The 20,248-nt window shown below is 34.6% G+C and overlaps 3 protein-coding genes across 5 annotated transcripts in view; 2 read left to right on the forward strand and 1 right to left on the reverse strand.

The window, feature by feature from the left end:
* LOC147396766 (uncharacterized) overlaps window positions 1-20,248 on the forward strand; it is a 77,032-nt gene that overhangs the window by 29,551 nt on the left and 27,233 nt on the right. The window lies entirely within an intron of this gene.
* Window positions 107-9,379, forward strand: PRPL28 (Ribosomal L28 family). The gene is made up of 2 exons (XM_086451925.1): window positions 107-418; window positions 8,992-9,379. Exons 1-2 carry the CDS (start codon window positions 202-204, stop codon window positions 9,222-9,224), a joined length of 450 nt encoding a protein of 149 aa, XP_086308051.1. The 5' UTR covers window positions 107-201; the 3' UTR covers window positions 9,225-9,379.
* On the reverse strand, window positions 10,413-19,546 carry LOC147396771 (rho GDP-dissociation inhibitor 1-like). 3 transcript variants are annotated; one of them, XR_015180984.1, is made up of 6 exons: window positions 19,217-19,546; window positions 18,699-18,762; window positions 18,388-18,609; window positions 16,975-17,119; window positions 13,722-13,846; window positions 10,567-10,635 (listed from the first exon to the last, which is right to left on the reverse strand). XR_015180984.1 is itself a non-coding variant. In XM_086451924.1 (5 exons), the coding sequence occupies exons 1-5, from the start codon at window positions 19,424-19,426 to the stop codon at window positions 10,567-10,569; spliced, it is 690 nt and encodes a 229-aa protein (XP_086308050.1). In that variant the 5' UTR covers window positions 19,427-19,538; the 3' UTR covers window positions 10,413-10,566. The 3 variants fall into 3 exon arrangements, 1 of the variants encoding a protein (XP_086308050.1); XR_015180983.1 differs by having other exon boundaries at window positions 16,975-17,122; XM_086451924.1 differs by lacking the exon at window positions 16,975-17,119 and having other exon boundaries at window positions 10,413-10,635; window positions 19,217-19,538.

A 20,248-nucleotide genomic window follows, 5' to 3' on the forward strand; every position in this document is an offset into this window, starting at 1 on the left:
AAAGTTCAATTCACATCACATGGACTGCCTCACTCGACTCTACCGATTCCTTAATGACTCTCTCGACTCGGTTTTTTCCAAGTTTTAAAACCATGAATCAGTGATGGGATTTGGATTCCAATTATCCATCCAACTAGAAGACGATAGTCTTCCATTATCCTTCTGAGAGAAACATTTTGAGAGAGAGAGAGAGAGAAGAAAATGGCAACATCAGCATCAGGTCTGTTGTTGAGTGGGCATTCCACACTCTGCTTTCGCAAGGCAAGAAGTTGTTCATCTTTGAAACCTTCGAAGGTTTCTTCTGAGCTAGGCTTCGTGACGTCTCAATTGAGAGGTCTTAAGATCTCCATCGAAGAAATCTATCATAAACCCATTTCTTCTTCCCCCCTCATACGTCCTATTCAACCTGTTGTTGCCCGTAAGTTTTCTCTCATTTCTCCCATTTACCTTACCTGCAGTTGCTCTATAATTCATTTTTGTAGTTCTTCAACTGTGAAGCTTTTTATTATTACTTCTTCTTCTTTCTTTTTCTTTTTTTTTAAATTATTTTTTCTTCAATTTCTTTTCGTCCTCTTGTTAATTTTACTCTTTTCATGATGGTTTTTTTTTTTTTTTGGTAGAATTACAGAAATAATTATTCTAATTAATCCCAATGTTTGATTTCTCTCTGCCCATGTTACTTAATTCACAATGTTAATTATTATTATTTTTTTCTGTTCCCCCTTTCACTAGGGCAGGTTGAGAAACTACGATGATTTTAGCTTCTTTTTTTAATTTGTTTTCCTCAATTTTTTTTAACTTTACCATTTTCATGGTTTTTTTTTTTTTTTTGTTTTGTGTGTGTGTAGAATTATAGGAAAAAAATATTCTAATTAGTCCCAATGTTTGATTCCTCTCGATCCATATTACTTGGTTCATATAGAAGATCAATTAAGGTTTAGAAAAGAAAAAAAATAGAAAAAGTGGGAGGGCCGAACTTGATTCTTTCACTATGAACCATGGTATATATAAAACTAGAAAACAAATAAAATATTGATATCATAAAATATTGATATCTAACACTCCCCTCAAGCTAGAGAATTTATATCATATAATCCTCGTTTGTTACATATAAAAGTAACCCTATCACTTCTTAATGACTTAGTAAATAGATCAACCAAGTTGATCTTCAGACTTGACATACGTTGTGGTAATTTCACCACTCAGAAGCTTCTCACAAACAAAATGGCAATCCACCTCGATATGCTTCGTCCGCTTGTGAAACACAGATTGGAAACTATTTGCATGACTGCTTAGTTATTACATAAAAGACTCATAGGTGTCTTTACTGTGAAAACCAATCTCCTAGAGAAAATGTCTCAATCAAATAAGTTTACAAGAAGTATGAGATGTGACTCTATTTTCAGCTACAACACTTGACTTAGCCATCACTGTTTGTTTCTTGCTTTAATATGATACAAGATTGCTTCCTATGAAGGTACAACAACCTGTGGTAGACGTCTTGTTTGAAGGAGAATCAACTCAATCTACATCTATATAGCCCTCAATCCGAGTACGACCATTAGGCTTGTACAACAAACCATATCCTGGAGTTTCCTTCAGGTACCTTATAATACGTTGAATAGCTACCCAGTGTGGTATCCTAAGTGCTTCCATAAACTAACTCACAATGTTAACAACATGTGAGATTAGGGCCTAAAATGGGACGGATTTTATCCGAAATCCAAATGATTCAAATATAAAATTAGCGGGTTTGGTTCCTTCAAGTATATTTGAATTAAAATATGGGTCGGATATGGGTTGATGTCTCTTGACCTGAGTAGGATATGGATCCATCCCTATATCAGTCAAGATCCAAATGATATATTACTTTGTAAGTTGTATTTTTATATTTTTCAAGCTATTTTTCATCAACCAACAACAATTGGATATAATGATCGAGGTTTTTCCTAAAAAAATGAAAGGTTTTGAGTTCAAGTCACCATTGGTCACCTTTTAGCAATTTTATTTGAAACAACCTTGAACGGTTTGACATTATCCAATCCGACCGACTCGAATCAATTAATTCGATCGGATCAGATCTATATATGGATTTAATAAAAGCAAAAGGGTTCGGATATGGTTTTAGCTAGAATCCGAGTCGGATTTGGATATGGATATGGACATCCTCATATCTGACCTGAACCCGACTTGTCTTAAGTCATATGTGAGATGTCGTCTTGTGATGGTAAGGTAATTTAACTTTCCAACCGACCTCATGTATTTGCTAGGATCATCAGGCATATCTCCCTATTTAACTATAAGTTTCAACTTCTAATCCATGGGAGTACTCATTGGTTTGAACCCAAATAACCTATCTATTCTAACAAATCTAACACGTACTTCCTTTGAGAGAGACTAATACGACGATATGAATGAGCCACCTTAATACTAAGGAAATACCTCAATTTTCTCAAGTCTATGGTATGAAATTGTTGTTGAAGATAAGACTCCAACCTCTGTATCCTATCAACATCACTACTCGTCAATACAATGTCATCAACATAGACTATCAATAACACATACCCATATTTGATTTTCTGATGAAAAACTAAATGATTTGTTTGACACCGCATCATCCCAAATGCAAGAACCACATCACTGAACTTACCAAACCATGCCCATGGAGATTGCTTCAAACTATAGAGTGTTTTGCGAAGCTTACACACTTTCCCAATCTCCCCCTAAGCAACAAACCCAGGTGGTTGCTCCATATATATTTTCTCATGTAGGAAGGCATTTTTAACATCTAACTGGTACAAGGGTCAGTCAGATATAGCAACTAATGCAATCAACACACAAACCGAAGTAATTTTCACAGCTGGAGAGAAAGTCTCAACATAGTCAACTTCATAAGTCTGTGTGTATCCCATATCAACTAACCAAGTTTTCAATCTATCAATTGTACCATCAAGATAATATTTAACAACGTAGACCCACCTATAGCCAACAATATGCTTCTTTGGAAGAAGAGAAACAAGAGTCCAAATATCATTATGACGTAGAACATCCATCTCATCAACCATAGTTGTCCTCTATCCCGAGTGAGATAAGGCATTGTGGAGATTCTTAGGAATAGAAATAGAAAAAACAATGGAAATAAAAGAAAAAAATGAAGTATAAGAAACAAAATTAGAGATAGGATGTCTAGTAACACAAGAATGGATACCTTTGTGGATAACAATAGGTAATTCACTAGAAGAGGAAACAACATCTATTACCTGAAGGGAAGGAGGTATTGGTACAAGAGGTGGATATATATCTTCAGACAGCAAAGAAGTTAGTGTTAGCAGTGTAATAGTGATCCTTTTATGATAAACTCGAAGTTGAAGAGTAGGACTGGGTTCATAAATAGGAATAGGTAAAGGAACTCTTTCGAATGTAGCGTCAATAGATAACCCAATAGAGAAGTATGATGTATATTCAAAAAATGAAACATCATCACAAACAGAGAGTTTGTGTAATATAGGACTAGAACACAGGTAACCCTTTTGGGTAAGAGAGTACCCAAGAAACATACATTTCAAATTCTTTGAATCTAATTTGTTACAACCAAAATCCAAGTGATGAACAAAACAGACGTCCAAAAACATGAGGAGGAAAATGAAAAATAGGACAATTAGAAAATAAGATTTGATGTGGAGATGTACCATCAAGGATAATAGTAGACATACGATTGATGAGATGATAAATAGTAAACATAGCCTCACTCCAATAATATTTGGGAACCTTCATTTGAAACATTAAGGAACGGGCAACCTCAAGAAGGTGGCGGCTTTTACATTCATCTATCCCATTTTCTTGAGGGGTGTGAACACAAGATGATTGATGGATGATTCCGTGAGATTGCAAATAAGTAGTATAACGACCAAGAAAAAATTCTTTAGCATTGTTAGAACGTAAAATGCATAAAGAAGTATCAAATTGAGTTTGAATTTTCATATAAAACTGCTGAAATATATTAAATAACTCAGAACGATCCTTCATTAAAAAGAATCAAATCATCCTTAAATAGTCATCCATAAAAATAATAAAATATTTAAAACCTAAATAAGAAGTAGTGGGGGAAAGGCTCCATACATTAGAATGTATCAAACGAAAATGATTAGATTCGCTAGGACTCACACTAAGTGGAAAAGACACTAGATGGTGTTTGTTAAACTAACACACTTCACAATTAAGTATGAAGTTCTTATTTAAAATAGGAATTAGACTTCGTAAAATACAATGAGAAAGATGATCAAGCTAACAATGCCACTGATAAGTGCTAGAAGCTGAAGAAGAGTTGCTAAAACTGAGAGCTTAAAACAGGCCGGGTTTGTACTGATAATGAGATAATAGTATGTCCATATCCATATCCAAAATTTTATTCGGATTCATATTCAAATCCTACTAGTTAAAACCACACCCGAACCATTTTGCTTTCATTAAATCTTAATCCGATTCAACCAAATTAATTGATTCGGGTTGGATAATGTCAAATCGTTCAAGATTATTTTAAATAAAATTGTTAAAATGTGGCAAAATTGTGACTTGAACTCAAAACTTCTTTTTAAGAAGAGGTCTTGATCAATACACATATCCATTGTTGGTTGATGAAAGATAACTTGAAAAATATAAAATACAACTTGCAAAGTAATATATCATTCGGATCTTGATAGTTATAGGGATGGATATGTATCCGACTCAGGTCAAGGGACATCAACCCATATACGACCCATATTTAATTTGGATATACTTAAAGGAACCAAACTTGCTAAATTTGGATTTCGGATAAAATCCATCTCATTTTAAGTCCTACTACCATTGGAGCACTATCGAGAAGATACAAATCATCTACTTCACGCCTGCCACCAATCATCGTCTTTGTTTTTAAATCTTGAAACACACAGTGAGAAGGGAAAAATGTCACTGAACAATCCAATTTCTTTGTAAGTTGACTCATAGAAAGAAAACTAAATGGAAATTTAGGAACATAAAATATTGAGGATAAAGAAAGACTAGGATTGAGTTGTGAAGTTCCTAACCCAACAACTTTTGGAAAGGACCCATCAGCTAATTTAACGTTTTGACAAAAAGATGGAGAAATAGATGATAACAGGTGATAATTAATTGTCATATGATTTGATGCACCAGAATCAATGATCTATGGGCTCGTAAATGATAATAAACAAGTGGATACCTTACCTGTTTGAGCTAAAATAGTAGTAACTTATGAGTTGGAAACTAGTTTGTCATACTCCTCTCAAGAAAAGATAATGGATTCCTTCTCTATACTTTGGTCTGATGAAATGGTAGGTTGATCAACATATTGTGCTGAAGATAATGAGGCCTAGAGGACAACTGGTCTCCAAAGAAGATCCCAGCAAAAGTTAATAGTGTGTCCATCCTTACCACAATTGGTACACTTTTAGGTTCCATGACATCCCCCTGAATCTCCACTATTACCTCTACTTCCACGACCACGACCACCACGATCTCCAATAGTAGCTAAAGTAGAACGATCACTCATAGGTTGGCCACTTTTTAGTAGAGTGGCCATCTTTAGCCTGGAGAAAACAACTATCAAGGAAGGAAGATCAGGACTTCTTAAATTCTAAGACTTGACTGCTTCATACTCTGATTGGAGGGATGAAAGAAAATGAATAACATCCATATCCTTTCTTTGCTTCTGCATTTGAAGGATATCACTGTCAATGGGTTGATATTTGATTCAGCTCTTCACGCATACGCATCAATGAAGCGAAGGTCTAATCAAGAGTTTTATCATCCCATTGTAAAGAGAAATACTACTGAGTGATCTCATAAATTTGAGTAATATTATTTGGATTTCAAATACATATGCTTCACTTGTTCCTAAATCTCCTTCACAGTATCCAAAAACATAAAGTTAGCACCGATATGTGGCTCCATACTATTCTAAAACCACTAACAATCTAAGCATCTTTCTATTCTCATAGTTCAATGGTTTTTTCATCAAGAGAATTGGACTTCGCTTTGGTTAGATGAGATTTCTTACCCTTGGCCTTCAAAAAGATCTCCACAATTTTCAACCATTGTATGTAGTTACTTCCATTTAAGAGAATGGAAGTCATTTGAGTTCTAACCAAATCAGTAGATATATCAAAGATAGTCTTCTGCTCCATGATGAAGCAACTGATTGCTCAATAATCAACAAAATTGCTCTACAATTTTCAGCGCTTCCCCCACAAAATTAATTTGAGGTTTTCAAATAATTTCATGAACGATTTTCTACTGTCAGAAAATTTCCTCAACACAAATTCCTTATGGTCAAGATGTGCGAAAAGTCTCTCAAAAAAAAGAGAGAAATCTATCTCAGTAAAATCGCAGGACTCTAAAACCCTTTCTTAGTTAAAATCGTAGAACTCCAATACCTTTGAAGATGAAGTCGTAAGGTACCTTGAAGGCTAGAAACACAATTTGAAACTGAACCACCACACTGTACCACATTCAACCATTAATAATTGAAGAAAATTCCTTGATCTATGATCACATTGGGAATATTTTCCAACCACAACGACAAAATCCTCCAAACAAAGGATTTAACCACCACAAGGATAACGGGTACAAATCAGATAAAAAAATCTGGTTTATAACAAGAAAGAAAGAAGAAAATACGGAAGAAAATGAGAGAGAACTAAAATCTGGCCACTAGAGTGGCTTTAATACCATATAGAACATCATATTAGGGTTTAGAAAAGAAAAGAATGGAGAAAATGGGAGTCAAACTTGACTCTCTTACTATGAACCGAGGAATATATAAAACTTGAAAAAAAATGAGATTACGAAGATGCCCTTATGGCCCATATATAAAATACTGATATATCTAACAATTCACAAGGTTGGTTTCTTGTATTCTGGAAGTTTCACTAGGGTAGGTTGAGAAAATAAGATTTTCAAACTTAGATGTTGGTTGTGATGTAAAATGAGTTATTTTTTTCCATTATAACACAACTCTAGTTTTACTTAGAATTCATCATTTTCCCTGACTGAACTCACATAATAACTACCAATGTTTCATAGCAAAAAAGACAAGTATGTTTTAATTGATGTCATGATTTGGACTCTGCAAATTGGTTCAGTGACAAACTGGGTGAACCATATGATAACCCAATTCATGGCAAACCAGTTCACAATATGTCAGTAATTACAGTTTCATGTATAAGCTTTACTTTCACTATGTAGTGTATTTCTGTTATTTTCAATCCTGGTTTACGTTTGGATTTCAGTTGCTCCCTTATATAAAGTGGGCACTAATGGATGAATCTCAATGGCCATCATGGTGTAGTTCCCTAGTTTGGGTTCAAGTTTGTATTTTTAGAAGGGTAAATTACCACTTTGTGAGCTGAATATGACGAAATTTAGATTATGGCTCACTGTTCATTTTAATTACCAAAACATGAAAATGAGATCACAGGTTTTTCAAAGTGACAATCTCGCTGGTTTAAAGTAGCGCGATCGTCACTTTTATAACCAGCGGGGTTGTCACTTTGAAAAGAAAAATCAGCGATCTCGCTACTTTAAACCAGCGAGATCATCACTTTGAAAAACCTGTGATCTCGCTCTTCATGTTTTGGGAATTAAAATGAATAATTAGCCAGAATGGGAATTTCGTCAAAAGTTGATCACATTTCGGAAATTTCTCTTTTTGGAATGAACCACTCTGATTAATGCAGTTAGTTTGATGCGAAGAGATTAAGATTGCTCTATTTCATGCACTGAAAAGATCTGCAGAAGCCCAACTGTGTAGACTTCCCTCACTATCTTACCTATTGGATTTATTGTCAGATTTTATGTAGAAAGTCGTTTTTACTTATTTTGAACTCAAAGTTTGTCCTCTAAAACCAACTGAATCCTGTAACGACTTTGCAATTTGAGTTATTGTGGATGATCGTCACCATCACCTCTACCACCGATACCTAATCCCATGTATTGGGGCTGGCAATATTATTTCTATTGTTCATTCTACTCTATCTTTAGCTATATCTTGAATCGAGGTATGGTTATTCATATATTTTCTTACCTCTATCCACACCCATATCAGCATTCCTCTTTCTCTTTAGTCTTCAACTTGCACCATACATTCCTTTGAGCTGGTGATGTTATTGGTTTTCTAATTCAATCAACTTTCCTGTATTTCATCTCCTATTTGAGCTATTCCTAATACTCTTGAATGTACTGGTCTCTGGATTTTTATTTTTTCTAGTCTTACCACTTAAAAAAAAAAAGTTGTGAGATATATTTTCTTATCACAATGTCCTCAAATTCTTGGATGATTATGATGCCCCTTCTTTACACTTATGTGCTTTTTGGAGTTATATGAGAAGAGGAAAAATCAACTTTGGCTTGTACCTGGCCTTGTAATTCTTTTATTCTCTTGAAGAATATTAGAACACACCCTAAAAGGAGATATTTGTTTGAATATAATGCATAAATTAGGGGGTGCAAGTTAGAAGATAAAATTAGCAATATAGGATTGGCCCCAATCAGTTATAAAATAAGGGAAAGTCAATTAAGCTATGTTGATCATGTAATAATAGCCCTAGTTGAAGGGAATGCAAGTTGAATGCTCTAAAAGAGCTAGAGGAAGACCAAAAAGGATGTGGTAATTAAGAAATTGTTAAGGCTTTATGATGACGACGATGATAAGTTGGGAGGATATAGAAAAGATGGGCAGATTCATTCATGTGGATTTATTATTAGACCCAATGATAGCACCAAGTATCCAACAACTTGAGAAGGATTAAACTCAGAAGTTTCTATATATATTTTTTTTGCATTTTTTGATGGTGCTGGACATTAGACAGTCAGATTTTTAAGTGATACAGGAAGGGATTAGCATGATTGGTGTCTATTTTTGCAAAGCACTGCGTTAAAAAATCGTGCATGATGTATCTTTATTTCTCCCCATGATTTTGCTGTTTCTTTCAGGCCGAGTGTGCCCGTTCACTGGGAAGAAAGCAAACAAGGCAAATAGGGTCTCATTTTCAAACCACAAGACCAAGAAATTGCAATTTGTGAACTTGCAGTACAAGAGGGTTTGGTGGGAGGCAGGGAAGCGCTATGTAAAACTGCGGTTATCAACGAAAGCATTGAAGACAATTGAGAAGAATGGCCTGGATGCAGTTGCTAAGAAGGCTGGAATTGATCTTCGGAAGGAATGATTTATCCACGTTCGCCTTTTTTTTTTCTTTTTTTTTTTCTTCTAATTGTATTTGTTTAACACTTGGAATTACTTCTTGTATTTGTGGTATTTTCATGTTCAATCAACCTGAATTTTTCTGCTAAAATGAAATATTATCATACAGGGTTGTATGGATTTTCTTCTTGCAATCTTGGGCTTTTGATACACAAGGCACGGAATTTAACTTTTGTAAATTTTAGTAGTATATATTTATTTATAAAGATGCTTGAACAGAATTATCTTTTTTGATGCTCGGTGTTTGAGATCATTGTACAAGGCGATATAGCATGGCAACTAAGGCAATATGTAGGCTTTGATTTTTACAATGGCCATCCTATTTGTTCTGATCAAAGGTTATCAAGATTCAACAGTTACAATTAAAAATTCATACCATTTCAAAGTGAAAACCAATGATCAACATTTAACGTAAGGGGTTGAACGTAAGTTCTAGGTTCATACGTTTGACACACAGCACGAACAAACTATAAGATCACACCAAAATAATGTCCCAAGTTTACACCTACCCACACCCAAGTGCCTCAGATGACCTATAAAAAAGAAGGCCCTAGGTGCCTTAGATGCCCAATCTGACCAGTAACAAATAAGAAAGGCTCTTCAAACTCCGTGAAGACATATAATGTAAAGTATGGCTCGGCTGTTAAGCATCCAAACACACTGTACACATGTAACGATTATAATTATACACAAGTTTGATGAATGTCTCTCCTTAGGCAATGTGAGACAAAGTTAAAACAGAGAAGAATTTTGAAATTTCACTTCACACCATTACTTGAATTAAAAGATGACTAAGTGTTTGAACTTTGGTAGAAGTACTGAAAAAAGTAAAGAAATCCATTTAAAAATGTCATTCATTTATAAAATGAAATTAGTCAAATTACTTCGCAAATTTTACAATATAAAGTTATCCTTTGGCCACCATTTATTTTAATTCTCAACAGCACATATCCAGCAACCCATAAGTCTGACTCATATCAAGGGAAAACAACTGTTTTTCTTGCAGTCTTGAGCCTTTGGATCAGAAAGTTTTACTGGTAATGTTGTCATTTGGTTACTGAATATTTCTTCGCGCTGATGAATTCACAAAGGAGAGATTCATTTGAATACGGACCAATTATCCATAACCAACGAGATTAGTCTGCAAGTCACGTACTGCAATTTACCAAATGGCGTTTGAATTGCAATTTGTATATATGAGTGATTAAAAAAAACATATTAACAGTAATTTCCTGAACAAAAGTGCAACCTTAGTTCGAATAAAATTGAAACAATGAAGAAGACAACTCCTTGGAGAAAAAGCATGGTTATTTACGCTTCTTGATTTCAAAGGAATAGTTGAGTTCCAAGTGACACCTGTTGTCATCGTCTTCAAACTGCAGTGAAAACAATGGAATTGAGAAGCAATGCCGAGAAAAACCAAGTATTACTTCAAAGTTCAAACAAAAATTGAGTTTTCAAAGAAGTTTCAGATGTTTCAACTATCTTGTTTAAGAACAGTTTTTCAACATTAATATATGAATATTCATGACACGTGCACATATAGCCTAGCAGTTGGCTGCAGTCTTGATGTTACGTGCTGATGTGGTGAATACGACCGTCCATCTGAATAGACATATGGACTGCACCCTTGCCCACATCACACAGATTCCTTTAGCATGTATAAAACTCTTAGCCTATGATTTACAGTCCAATTTTAAATAGGGAAATTAAAAGAAACACGATTTTGTCACCACAAGGTGAAAAGTAAATCAAGCTAAAGCAGGTGCTAGCGAGGACTCACTGAGGGAGTGAGGAAGAAGGTACAAAATCAGTTTTAATTGAATTATTTTTGGAAGTATAAGGACAAGCAAGACCAAGGAGCATGAGCAGAATATAGTGGAAAAATTTTCTGCGGATGAGGAAGGAATAAGAGGGTCAACGCTAAAGAAGAATTTCTCAAGATTTCTAAGTTGGAAAGGAAAAAAAAAAGACGGTGAAAATGGCTGAAAGAAGGGGACAACAATATCAAGTTCTTTCATAAAAGAGCCGGTGGGGGCATAGAAGAGAAAATTTCATATAGATGCTCAAGATTAATGATCAGGTCTTAGATAAGGAGATTGATACTAGGTGGTATGATGGAATATAAGAGGAATTCATGAAGTGCCAGCTTCGCTAAGTTGGTAAGACATGTGGAGAGTTGTTCCCACGTCCTATGTTCAAATCCCCTTATGAATCACTAAATATTTACATCTTAAAAAAAAAAAGATTGGACTTCATGAGGGTGATAAAAGAATTTCAGGAAGAATTTTTTTTAGTCCATGGGTCAATAATATGTTTGTGGTGCTTGCACCTAAGAAGTACAGTGCAGAAGATATCTCGAATCTCAGACCCATTAAAATCTTTGCAAAATTGTAGGCATCAAGTAGATTAGAAAACGTGTTCTCGGTGTTCTCGGTGTCCTTTTCAGTCATGATTAATGTTAGAGCAATGGAATATTTTAGATGTTCCAGTGGATAGAGACAGGGGGACCCGTTGCCCTTCTGTCTGGCAGTCATGGAAGCTCTTGGGAAAATGATCTCTAAAGGTGGTCCGGTCCACCGGGGGAGTTAAGGGGGCTTTGTTGCCAAATGGGAGGTTTGAAGATTACTCAGCTGCAATTTGCAAACAATACCTTAGTTTGATAATGTGGAGGCCATAGTCAGCTTAGGTTCCTAAGAGATTTGCTCGGCTGATTTGAAAAAGTTAATGGACTGGTGGTATACTCAAAGAAGAATAATGTGTTATGGTGTGGGAGAGTCTAGATAGGGAAATGTTTTTCATACCCTAGCGGGGGTGAGATGGGGAGACTAACTGATTTATATTTTGATGATCGGTATAAATTCTTAGTCATTGAAAGGGATACTATGAAATTGGCATCTTGAAAAACTAGATACCTTTCTAAAAGTGGAAGATTGATTTTGGTCAAGAGTTTTCTATTGAGTTTTGTAGTATACTTTATGTTCTATGTTAATCTTAAGAGTGAAAAGTAGAGGAAAAAAAACTTGAGGAATTTCTTATGGGAGGAGGGAATTGCACAAATATCCTTGCTGAGGTGCCGAAAGTTTGTACTCCCAAGATCATTGGAGACTTGAGAATTGAAAGGCTAAAATTAACAAATAGGACTCCTTTAGGGAAATAGTTGTTGATGAGAGAGCCTGGGTTGAGAGTGGAGATACTCAATATCGGTATGTATATACTGTTTGGAGAGAAATCAAGAATGTGTCAGAAGATTTCAAGAATGGGATTCGGTTCACAATTGGGAAAGGAAAGAAGGTACGGCTGTGGAGAGAGTCCATTGAGTTTTAAGTTATGTTATCTATTCTCCATATCAAATAAAAAGAATCAATTAGTCCAAAGCTTTATTGTTGGGTCAGGCAATGATATTTCCTAGAATTTGGACCTCAGAAAGGAATATTAATGATTGGGAAGTGTATTCAGTGGTTGCTCTTCTTGCTCCTATTTCCCCTGATAGAGATGAAATGATGCTCGGGTGTGTAATAAGAGTCAGCATGATATATTCTCATTCAAATCATTTTATAATAAGTTCTTCGATTCGCAACCATCAGCCTTTCCAAGGCCATTGTATAGAGGATCCAATATTCCATCTAGGGTGGCCTTTTTTATCTGATCTGATCTGACTCTCCATATAAAAAATAAACAGTTGTTCATTTAATTGTGTGTGGCCAAATTATTGTTGATGTTTTGTGTTCTTTGTAAAGCTTGTGGGGAAAATGTCATCCACATCCATTGTTTTGTGGCTAGTTTTCTTAGGTCTCATTTTTTCTCCACGTTTCATGTATACTGGTCTCTTCCTCAATCTTTGATATCAACATGAATTTGGAGTACTTATGTGTTTAGTTCTAGAAGCAGGATCCTTTGGAAAATGCATTCGTTTGCAATTTGTTGGACTTTGTGGGAAAAAAAATTAAACAAAAAGGTCCTTTGAGAGTATTGAGGCCACTTTGCAAGGCCTCGTTTTGGAGTTTACAGCCAAGTTATTACTCTAGTTGAAGATTCCAATGAGTTCAATGTTGTTTTTCAGGATTTTGTATGGACTCGATTACAGCCGACATTAGCCAAAAGTGATCATGGTTGGTTTGTTGGGTGGGCTACAGTTGTGGTGGGTTATTGGTTGTTTTGTATTTGTTTATAGTTCTCTCCATTGTATGTCACCTATAGCTATATGGTTAGCATTGCATTGCTTCATTTTTCAAAATATATTATGCTTATTTGAGAAAAAAAAAAAAAAACCAATGTAAAACTTGTAGTGATGAAAATCACTATCACAATATCCACTTATTCAATTTTGATCATTAAAACAATATATTATGGCAGTAAAACCTGTGAGAGGTAATAACATAGACTTAGGTTTAACATTCACCTTCACCCACTTGCCTATGAAAAAAAGTGTGCATGAAAATCCATTTTAAATTGCACTCACCTTAAGCTTCGCCAAATAGACTCCCCGTGCAAATGCACCAGATGGAGTGGTCTCCTCATCCAAGGTATGTATGTAAGGGTCCCGCTGCGGAGCAAAAGTGCCCAGCATGCCTTTACTTTGATCAACTGCCAACCAAAATGACAATAGAACTAAGATTGACCAAGAATCATTGAAGTACTAGATTATTTTATTTTATTTTTTGGAATTGGCTTGAAAAAAAAAAAAAAGCCAAGCCATGTCAATCATCACGTTGGGACCTCAATCATTCTATCACACAATGGAAGACTTCAAAAAAAAAAAAAAAAGGCAAGCTTATTCATGGTTCATGCTTGTTGAGTGTATATTTTCCTCCACTCTCAGGTGTCATACCCCCGTTAAGCCCCGGGATCCTCTTATATTCATAGTTCTCCCCTTTCTCCATAAGATCGGTCTTTTGGAGTAGTTGGTTGGTTAACATGGTATCAGAGCACTAGGTTCATATAGGTCGATTCTTTCCACCCTTATGGATGACGGGGAGTGTTGAGTGTATATTTTCCTCCACTCTTGGGTGTGTCATACCCCAATTAAACCCCGTGATCCTCTTATATTCATAGTTCTCCCCTTCTCCATCAGATTAGTCTTTTGGACTAGTTGGTTTGTTAACAATGCTAAATTCAAACTCAGGAGTGATAAAGTACTGCCAAGGTATTAAATTTCGGTTAAGGTGTTTGTTTTGGTCATCCTGGAAATGAAAACATTTTGTAGACATATTTCAATCAGTGTAGAAATAAATACAATTTTCATGGAAAAGATGCAAACCGTGTGAAATAATGAAATACTGAATAAAGAAATTCATCGAAATCATAGAAAATGAGAAAACAAGCATGAAAAAACCACTTGTCAATCGGTAAACTGAAAAATAAAAAATAAAAATCAAACATATGAAGCATGGAAATGAATATCAATAGTGTTATGCTACAAGCTAGAACAAGTGTCTAAGAACTTGATAATCAACACAACTATATTATAAATTAAAATAAGAATAATCAATTCGCATTAACTATATATACCTTAGTATGTAACATGCTTGCTTAAATAAATGGGCTATTAAGTACTACATCCAAGTGTTATTTAAAAAAAATAGTTTTTAGAAATGCATAAATAAATTTCTAACGTATCCAACTCTTTAGAACATGAACGATCGCATTTGAGTGCTTACGTACCCATTAACATGCCTATAATACATTAAAATAAGATGATATGTACATATGCAATCAAACATAGTTCACTTCTAATGATGAATGAATATTGTGTGGAATTTACAAGTCATTTCTAGAAGAAACTTATAGTTTTTTGCAATTTAGATAGATTTTTTAACAATATTTTCAGAATAACTTTTCAAAATATTACGAAAGGGAATAAAGAATATTTCGTTTGAGACTATTACTAACAAAAGATTTCAGAGATATGAACAATATTCCCACCAAAACATTTACAAAAAGAAACAATTATTTGAATCCCTTGTCAAGCCATATGGAAATGGAAATATTTTCATGAAAATATGTCAAAATTTAATACCACGCACATTGCATGTAGGGTTGCAAACAAATTAACTACATAACCTCTCCCACTTCTTTGATTAGAAAACAAAAATTACATATGTACAGATTAGTCCAATATATCTTCCCCTCATTTGAAAGCATTGAGAACTATAGAAGGCCTATGTGTTATATAGTTGAGAGAGAAACAAAGTGTGCGAAATACCATGAACATAGATGGGACTCGAAAATTTTCTCAATATAACTTTGTAAAGTTAATGCCATGGCTATAAATACATTTTAGGGAATCCTCATGAATGAAGGTAGAGAGAAAAGGTATGAAGGCACACGCCTTGACTGAAGATATGGTTCCTGGTAGAGTTAAATAGAGAAATAGTTTCATGTTGAGGAGCCCAATAATAAGGTGTAGATGATGACAATGATGAGGTTACGAGTACAATTTCTCTATCATTAATAAGCATAAGAAAACTGTGAAAAATGTAACTAGCATGCTTCCCTACAAAACAAGATAATCAATCTGAGCATGCATTTGGTGTTTAATTAAGAGTCTTCCACAAAACTAAAGGAAATCCCAAGTTCACTCTCAAGTACAAGAAAACATTCCTTCTTCATCTAAATAGAACCTCCACCTCATATCTGAACACAAAGGGTAGTCACACTGAATTAGGTCATAAAATGCTCAATTCCATATGCTTGGGTCATACCTTTTGGCAACAAAAACATGTTCTAAACCTCCTTCATTGAGACAGAAATCAAGATCTATAGATCCAACTCAGGCTCCCCTATATCTCAGTTTGTTTGACATATTGTACCCACCACTAGGGTAGGTTGATCCTAGCTTATCAAGAAAATAATTATACATGTAATTTGTTCTGGGAATGAAATGCATCGTACTAAGATACATGAGATGCATTATATCATTGTCGCTGCATCTCATCATAAATGGAAGGCTATGATGGGGAGATTCATACATTTATCATATATGAATTAATATCCTTTATATTAGGAAATATTGGTGATTAGAATATTTAATTAATAAGAATGATTTAGGTTAATTAGGAATGTAGGATATTTATATTTGCTTTCTTACCATATCTTGGTACGATGTAACCTCTATAAATACTCCATCAAAGTGAATGTAAAATCATCCAAGATTACGAATAAACCGTTTCCTCTATTGGTATCACAGACTAAGATCTATTGAGAGCACGATCTTGGTGCGTTGTTCTTCGACAATGGCGTTGGCACCATCATTGGACCTAAATCTTGTTTTCTCTTCATTAGTATTTTACTTTCTTCCAATAAAAATCTTATCTTCCTCTATTTTTCTACAAACATACCTACTCCACACCACCATGTCTCATGATCTCTATTCTTTTTAATCTAAAATCTCTCCAACAAGTTCTTTTGTACAAGTTGTGTGAAACAACGAAATAGCAAAAAAAATAAAAATCATACAAAACATAAGAATTTACGTGGTTCGGCAATGTGCCTACGTCTACAGATCAGATCAAGAAAAATTACTATTTTCTCTCAAATTTTACATCCCTAGAGATCTCTATTTATTAAACTGGGAGTTGCTAAAACATGTTTATCTCCCAAAAATAGAAAACCCTGCACCCCTGCAACTTTGCATAGCGCCAACAAAATACAAGACATTTACACAATAATTTGCACAATCCTAACGTATGCTTTTGGGAGAAATCATGACAGACCTGATCTATTGAGCCACCAGCTTCGACAGACTCAAGAATGAGTGGAATGCTACAGTGATGGACTTCACAAACAGGAGGTGACCACCATCAAGTACAATCGGTTGTTTGCGACTATCTACCATCAACTTCTTCATCTTGCAAGTTTCTTCTTCAAAGGACCATACAGTTGTGGGAGGGTGTTAGAGAATGAGATGCATAGTACAAAGATACATGAGATGCATTGTATCATCATCACTGTATCTCATCATAACTGGAAGGCTATGATGGAGAATCATACATTTATCATATATGAATTAGTATCCCTTATATTAGTAAATATTTGTGATTAATAAGAATGATTTAAGTTAATTAGGAATTTAGGATCTTTATATTAGCTTCCTTTTCATATCTTGGTATGATGTAACCTCTATAAATACTCTATAAAAGTGAATGTAAAATCATCCAAGACTATCAATGAATCATTTCTTCTGCACAAATAACTTCTACGGAACACGTTGCACATAATTATGATCAAAGAGGTTTGGAAACCTCTCATAAATTTCTCCCTTATCCTCCCTTGAGGCTGCTTTCTCATTTTGGGTTTGAAGTGCTTAAGAGCCAGGAACCCAAAAAAAAAAGGCTGCCAAGTGCCAACCTTACGAATTCAGAACCCACATAACTGCACTCTCAGAACATATATAGAGCTTTTATATCTTCAACATTTATTGACATACTCAAGAAGACCAATGTGAAAATCCAAAGATATCTTACAAGATGAACCCCAATCTCTCTTTAAAACTACGTTCTGCTCCATTATACTCTCAGACCAAACTTTTCAGCCTAAATTTATGAGCACACAATGTGTAAAATAAGGTAGAAATACTGGCAATCACGATAAATGGTGCTTCAAACTTCAATATTTTACCATAGTCCAACAGTTTAAGACACAAAGCTATTTCACATCAGCTATTTCTCTCAAATCAAAATAAATTATTCCCACCTTTTACTTACTAAACTGGGATATAATGGAATTACTACTGAATACAACTTTCAAATCCATATACCATTAAGTGTACCACAGTTTATCCTAGCTTCCAATGAAAGAAAAGAAATATTTCCCACTCAAGTTATTCATGATATTCAAATAATTTTGTTGGAATATGAAATTGTTGTAGCCTACATATTATCTCTATCTTCCTGAAATTGAGAGATATTTAAGCAATCATGTCTCCTTTCCAACTAAATTGACTGCTAGCTAAACCTATGAAACAAACTTATACTAACTTGAGAATCCCACGTTAACTAAGACAGTAAATATTACACTATTGGCGTTCGATGTTTGACATAAGTACTATCACGGATTTCCCAATCATCTGTAATCAGAGATGAAAATAAAGCATTTAAAGCAATAAGAGTGGGAGAAAAAAAAGTTACCTTGCAGGCCTCCCTTCCACACGGTATTGCAGTATCTCAAGCCAGAGACGATGTTATGCTGAACAGTGAACGTAAGTTTAAGACAATAATCAGATCCCTCTTTTAGCATAAACAGGACAGGGTTGCTATGGTTTTCATTGACGGGCAACGGAGTAATTTTTTCTCCACAATCATCAGAGATTATCCCAATGGAGTGGAATGTAACTTCAGGTTCCATTTTGTCTAACCAAAAAAAAAAAAAATCAGAAACTGAATCAAACAGAATCTTGATGAGGAAATGAATCAAGAAACACAAGAACTGTGAATCAAACCATTTAAATCGCCTTCCACACAACCAAGAAGCTTTTCTTTCCACCTCCTTAAGCTCTCATCATCCTGCAATGGATAATAAGGTTTTGATACAAAATTAGGGGAATGTGAAACACATACTTATGAGATCAACATGACCATTTTGGACCCATTAGGCCATTATTGACTTCAATGAGACCAAAATCTTAAATTTTCACTCTCATCACCCAAACTCAATGAAAAATATAGAAATCAGCCAAAACATAAGTCAGCTATCTACAAATTCATAAAAATTTAAAACCATGTAACCATTAGAGAAACTAAAATAAAAGAAAACAACCCATTAACTCTAAACCATCAAAAGGACCAAAAAGAATTAAAGAGGTTAAGAAAAAACCCATTTCCCCATTCAGCAAAATAATGTCATTACTTACTCTAAAATTCATTCCAAGAGCACACATCTAGATAAAATCTGTACCCCAACACCATAGAAATTTGATAAAAAAAGAAAGAGATTTAGTTAGAGAAAGTAAGATGTAACCTTGTCTTTCTCAAGCTGATCTTTGAGAGGAACCAAAGGACCAGGAACAAAACCAACAACACCCCCATCATCTTCATCATCCTCAGCTTCTATAATTGCATTAAAAACATTCTCTCTCATCTCTTCTGTTATTGTCTCCTCTCCCTCTTTTTCTCCAACACAAGATGAACCAGAAGAGGGTCCTGCCTCCATTTTCCCACCATTATCCATCACCACCCACGTTTTCAAAGATCAAGACTCACAAGGTTTTACAGTTTTTATAAAGAAAAGAAAACAACCCAACAATCTCTCTCTCTCTCTCTCTTTTGTCTGTCCAGTCTTCTTCGCCACCAATGCATGATTTGTCCTTTTCTCAGTGGAAAAGTAGGAAAAGTTGCCATTTGAAGACGGAAGTAAATAAGGAGAGACGCTATTCTCACTCGTACTTTATTACACCCCAATTTCTAAAATTACTGATCATACCCTAATTAAATATTAAAACACACCGTTCGAACATTACAAATGTTTGGTAAGGTATTATTTCAATATTACATTGCGTTACAACACATTGAAACAAGAGAAAATTACTTAAACGACTCTCACGGAAGGGTTTATTTCTAAATAGTCCCTAAATTTTGCACGATAGTTTAATAGGATATTTAGTAAAAAAAATTTCTTCCTAAATGGTCACTCGTATTGTCGAGTTCACAGATTTTACCACTGAACTCAACGTTTATTTATTTATTTAGTGTCGAGTTCGAAAATTTTACTCTCAAATTCACCATTATTTATTGTCGAGTTCATTATTTTTTATTTACTTTGAACTCAATGTTTTTTAATTGCTGTCAAGTTCACCACTTTTTAAATGGTGAACTTGACACTGGTAAAATCCACCAATTTTCGAGTTTTTCCGACTAAAATACATGGAAATATCCACTTAAAACTTGAGATAATGATTTATTTAGATGATTTTAACTCAAAAGAAATCATTGTTGATCAATTTTCATCCAAAAACTAATAATTTTTTAAAAAAATATCTTAGTTTTTTTATTT

The sequence above is a fragment of the Akebia trifoliata genome, chromosome 8 (genome assembly GCF_017979445.1).
Source record: "Akebia trifoliata isolate Shusen 1 chromosome 8, ASM1797944v1, whole genome shotgun sequence".
Taxonomy (NCBI): domain Eukaryota; kingdom Viridiplantae; phylum Streptophyta; class Magnoliopsida; order Ranunculales; family Lardizabalaceae; genus Akebia; species Akebia trifoliata.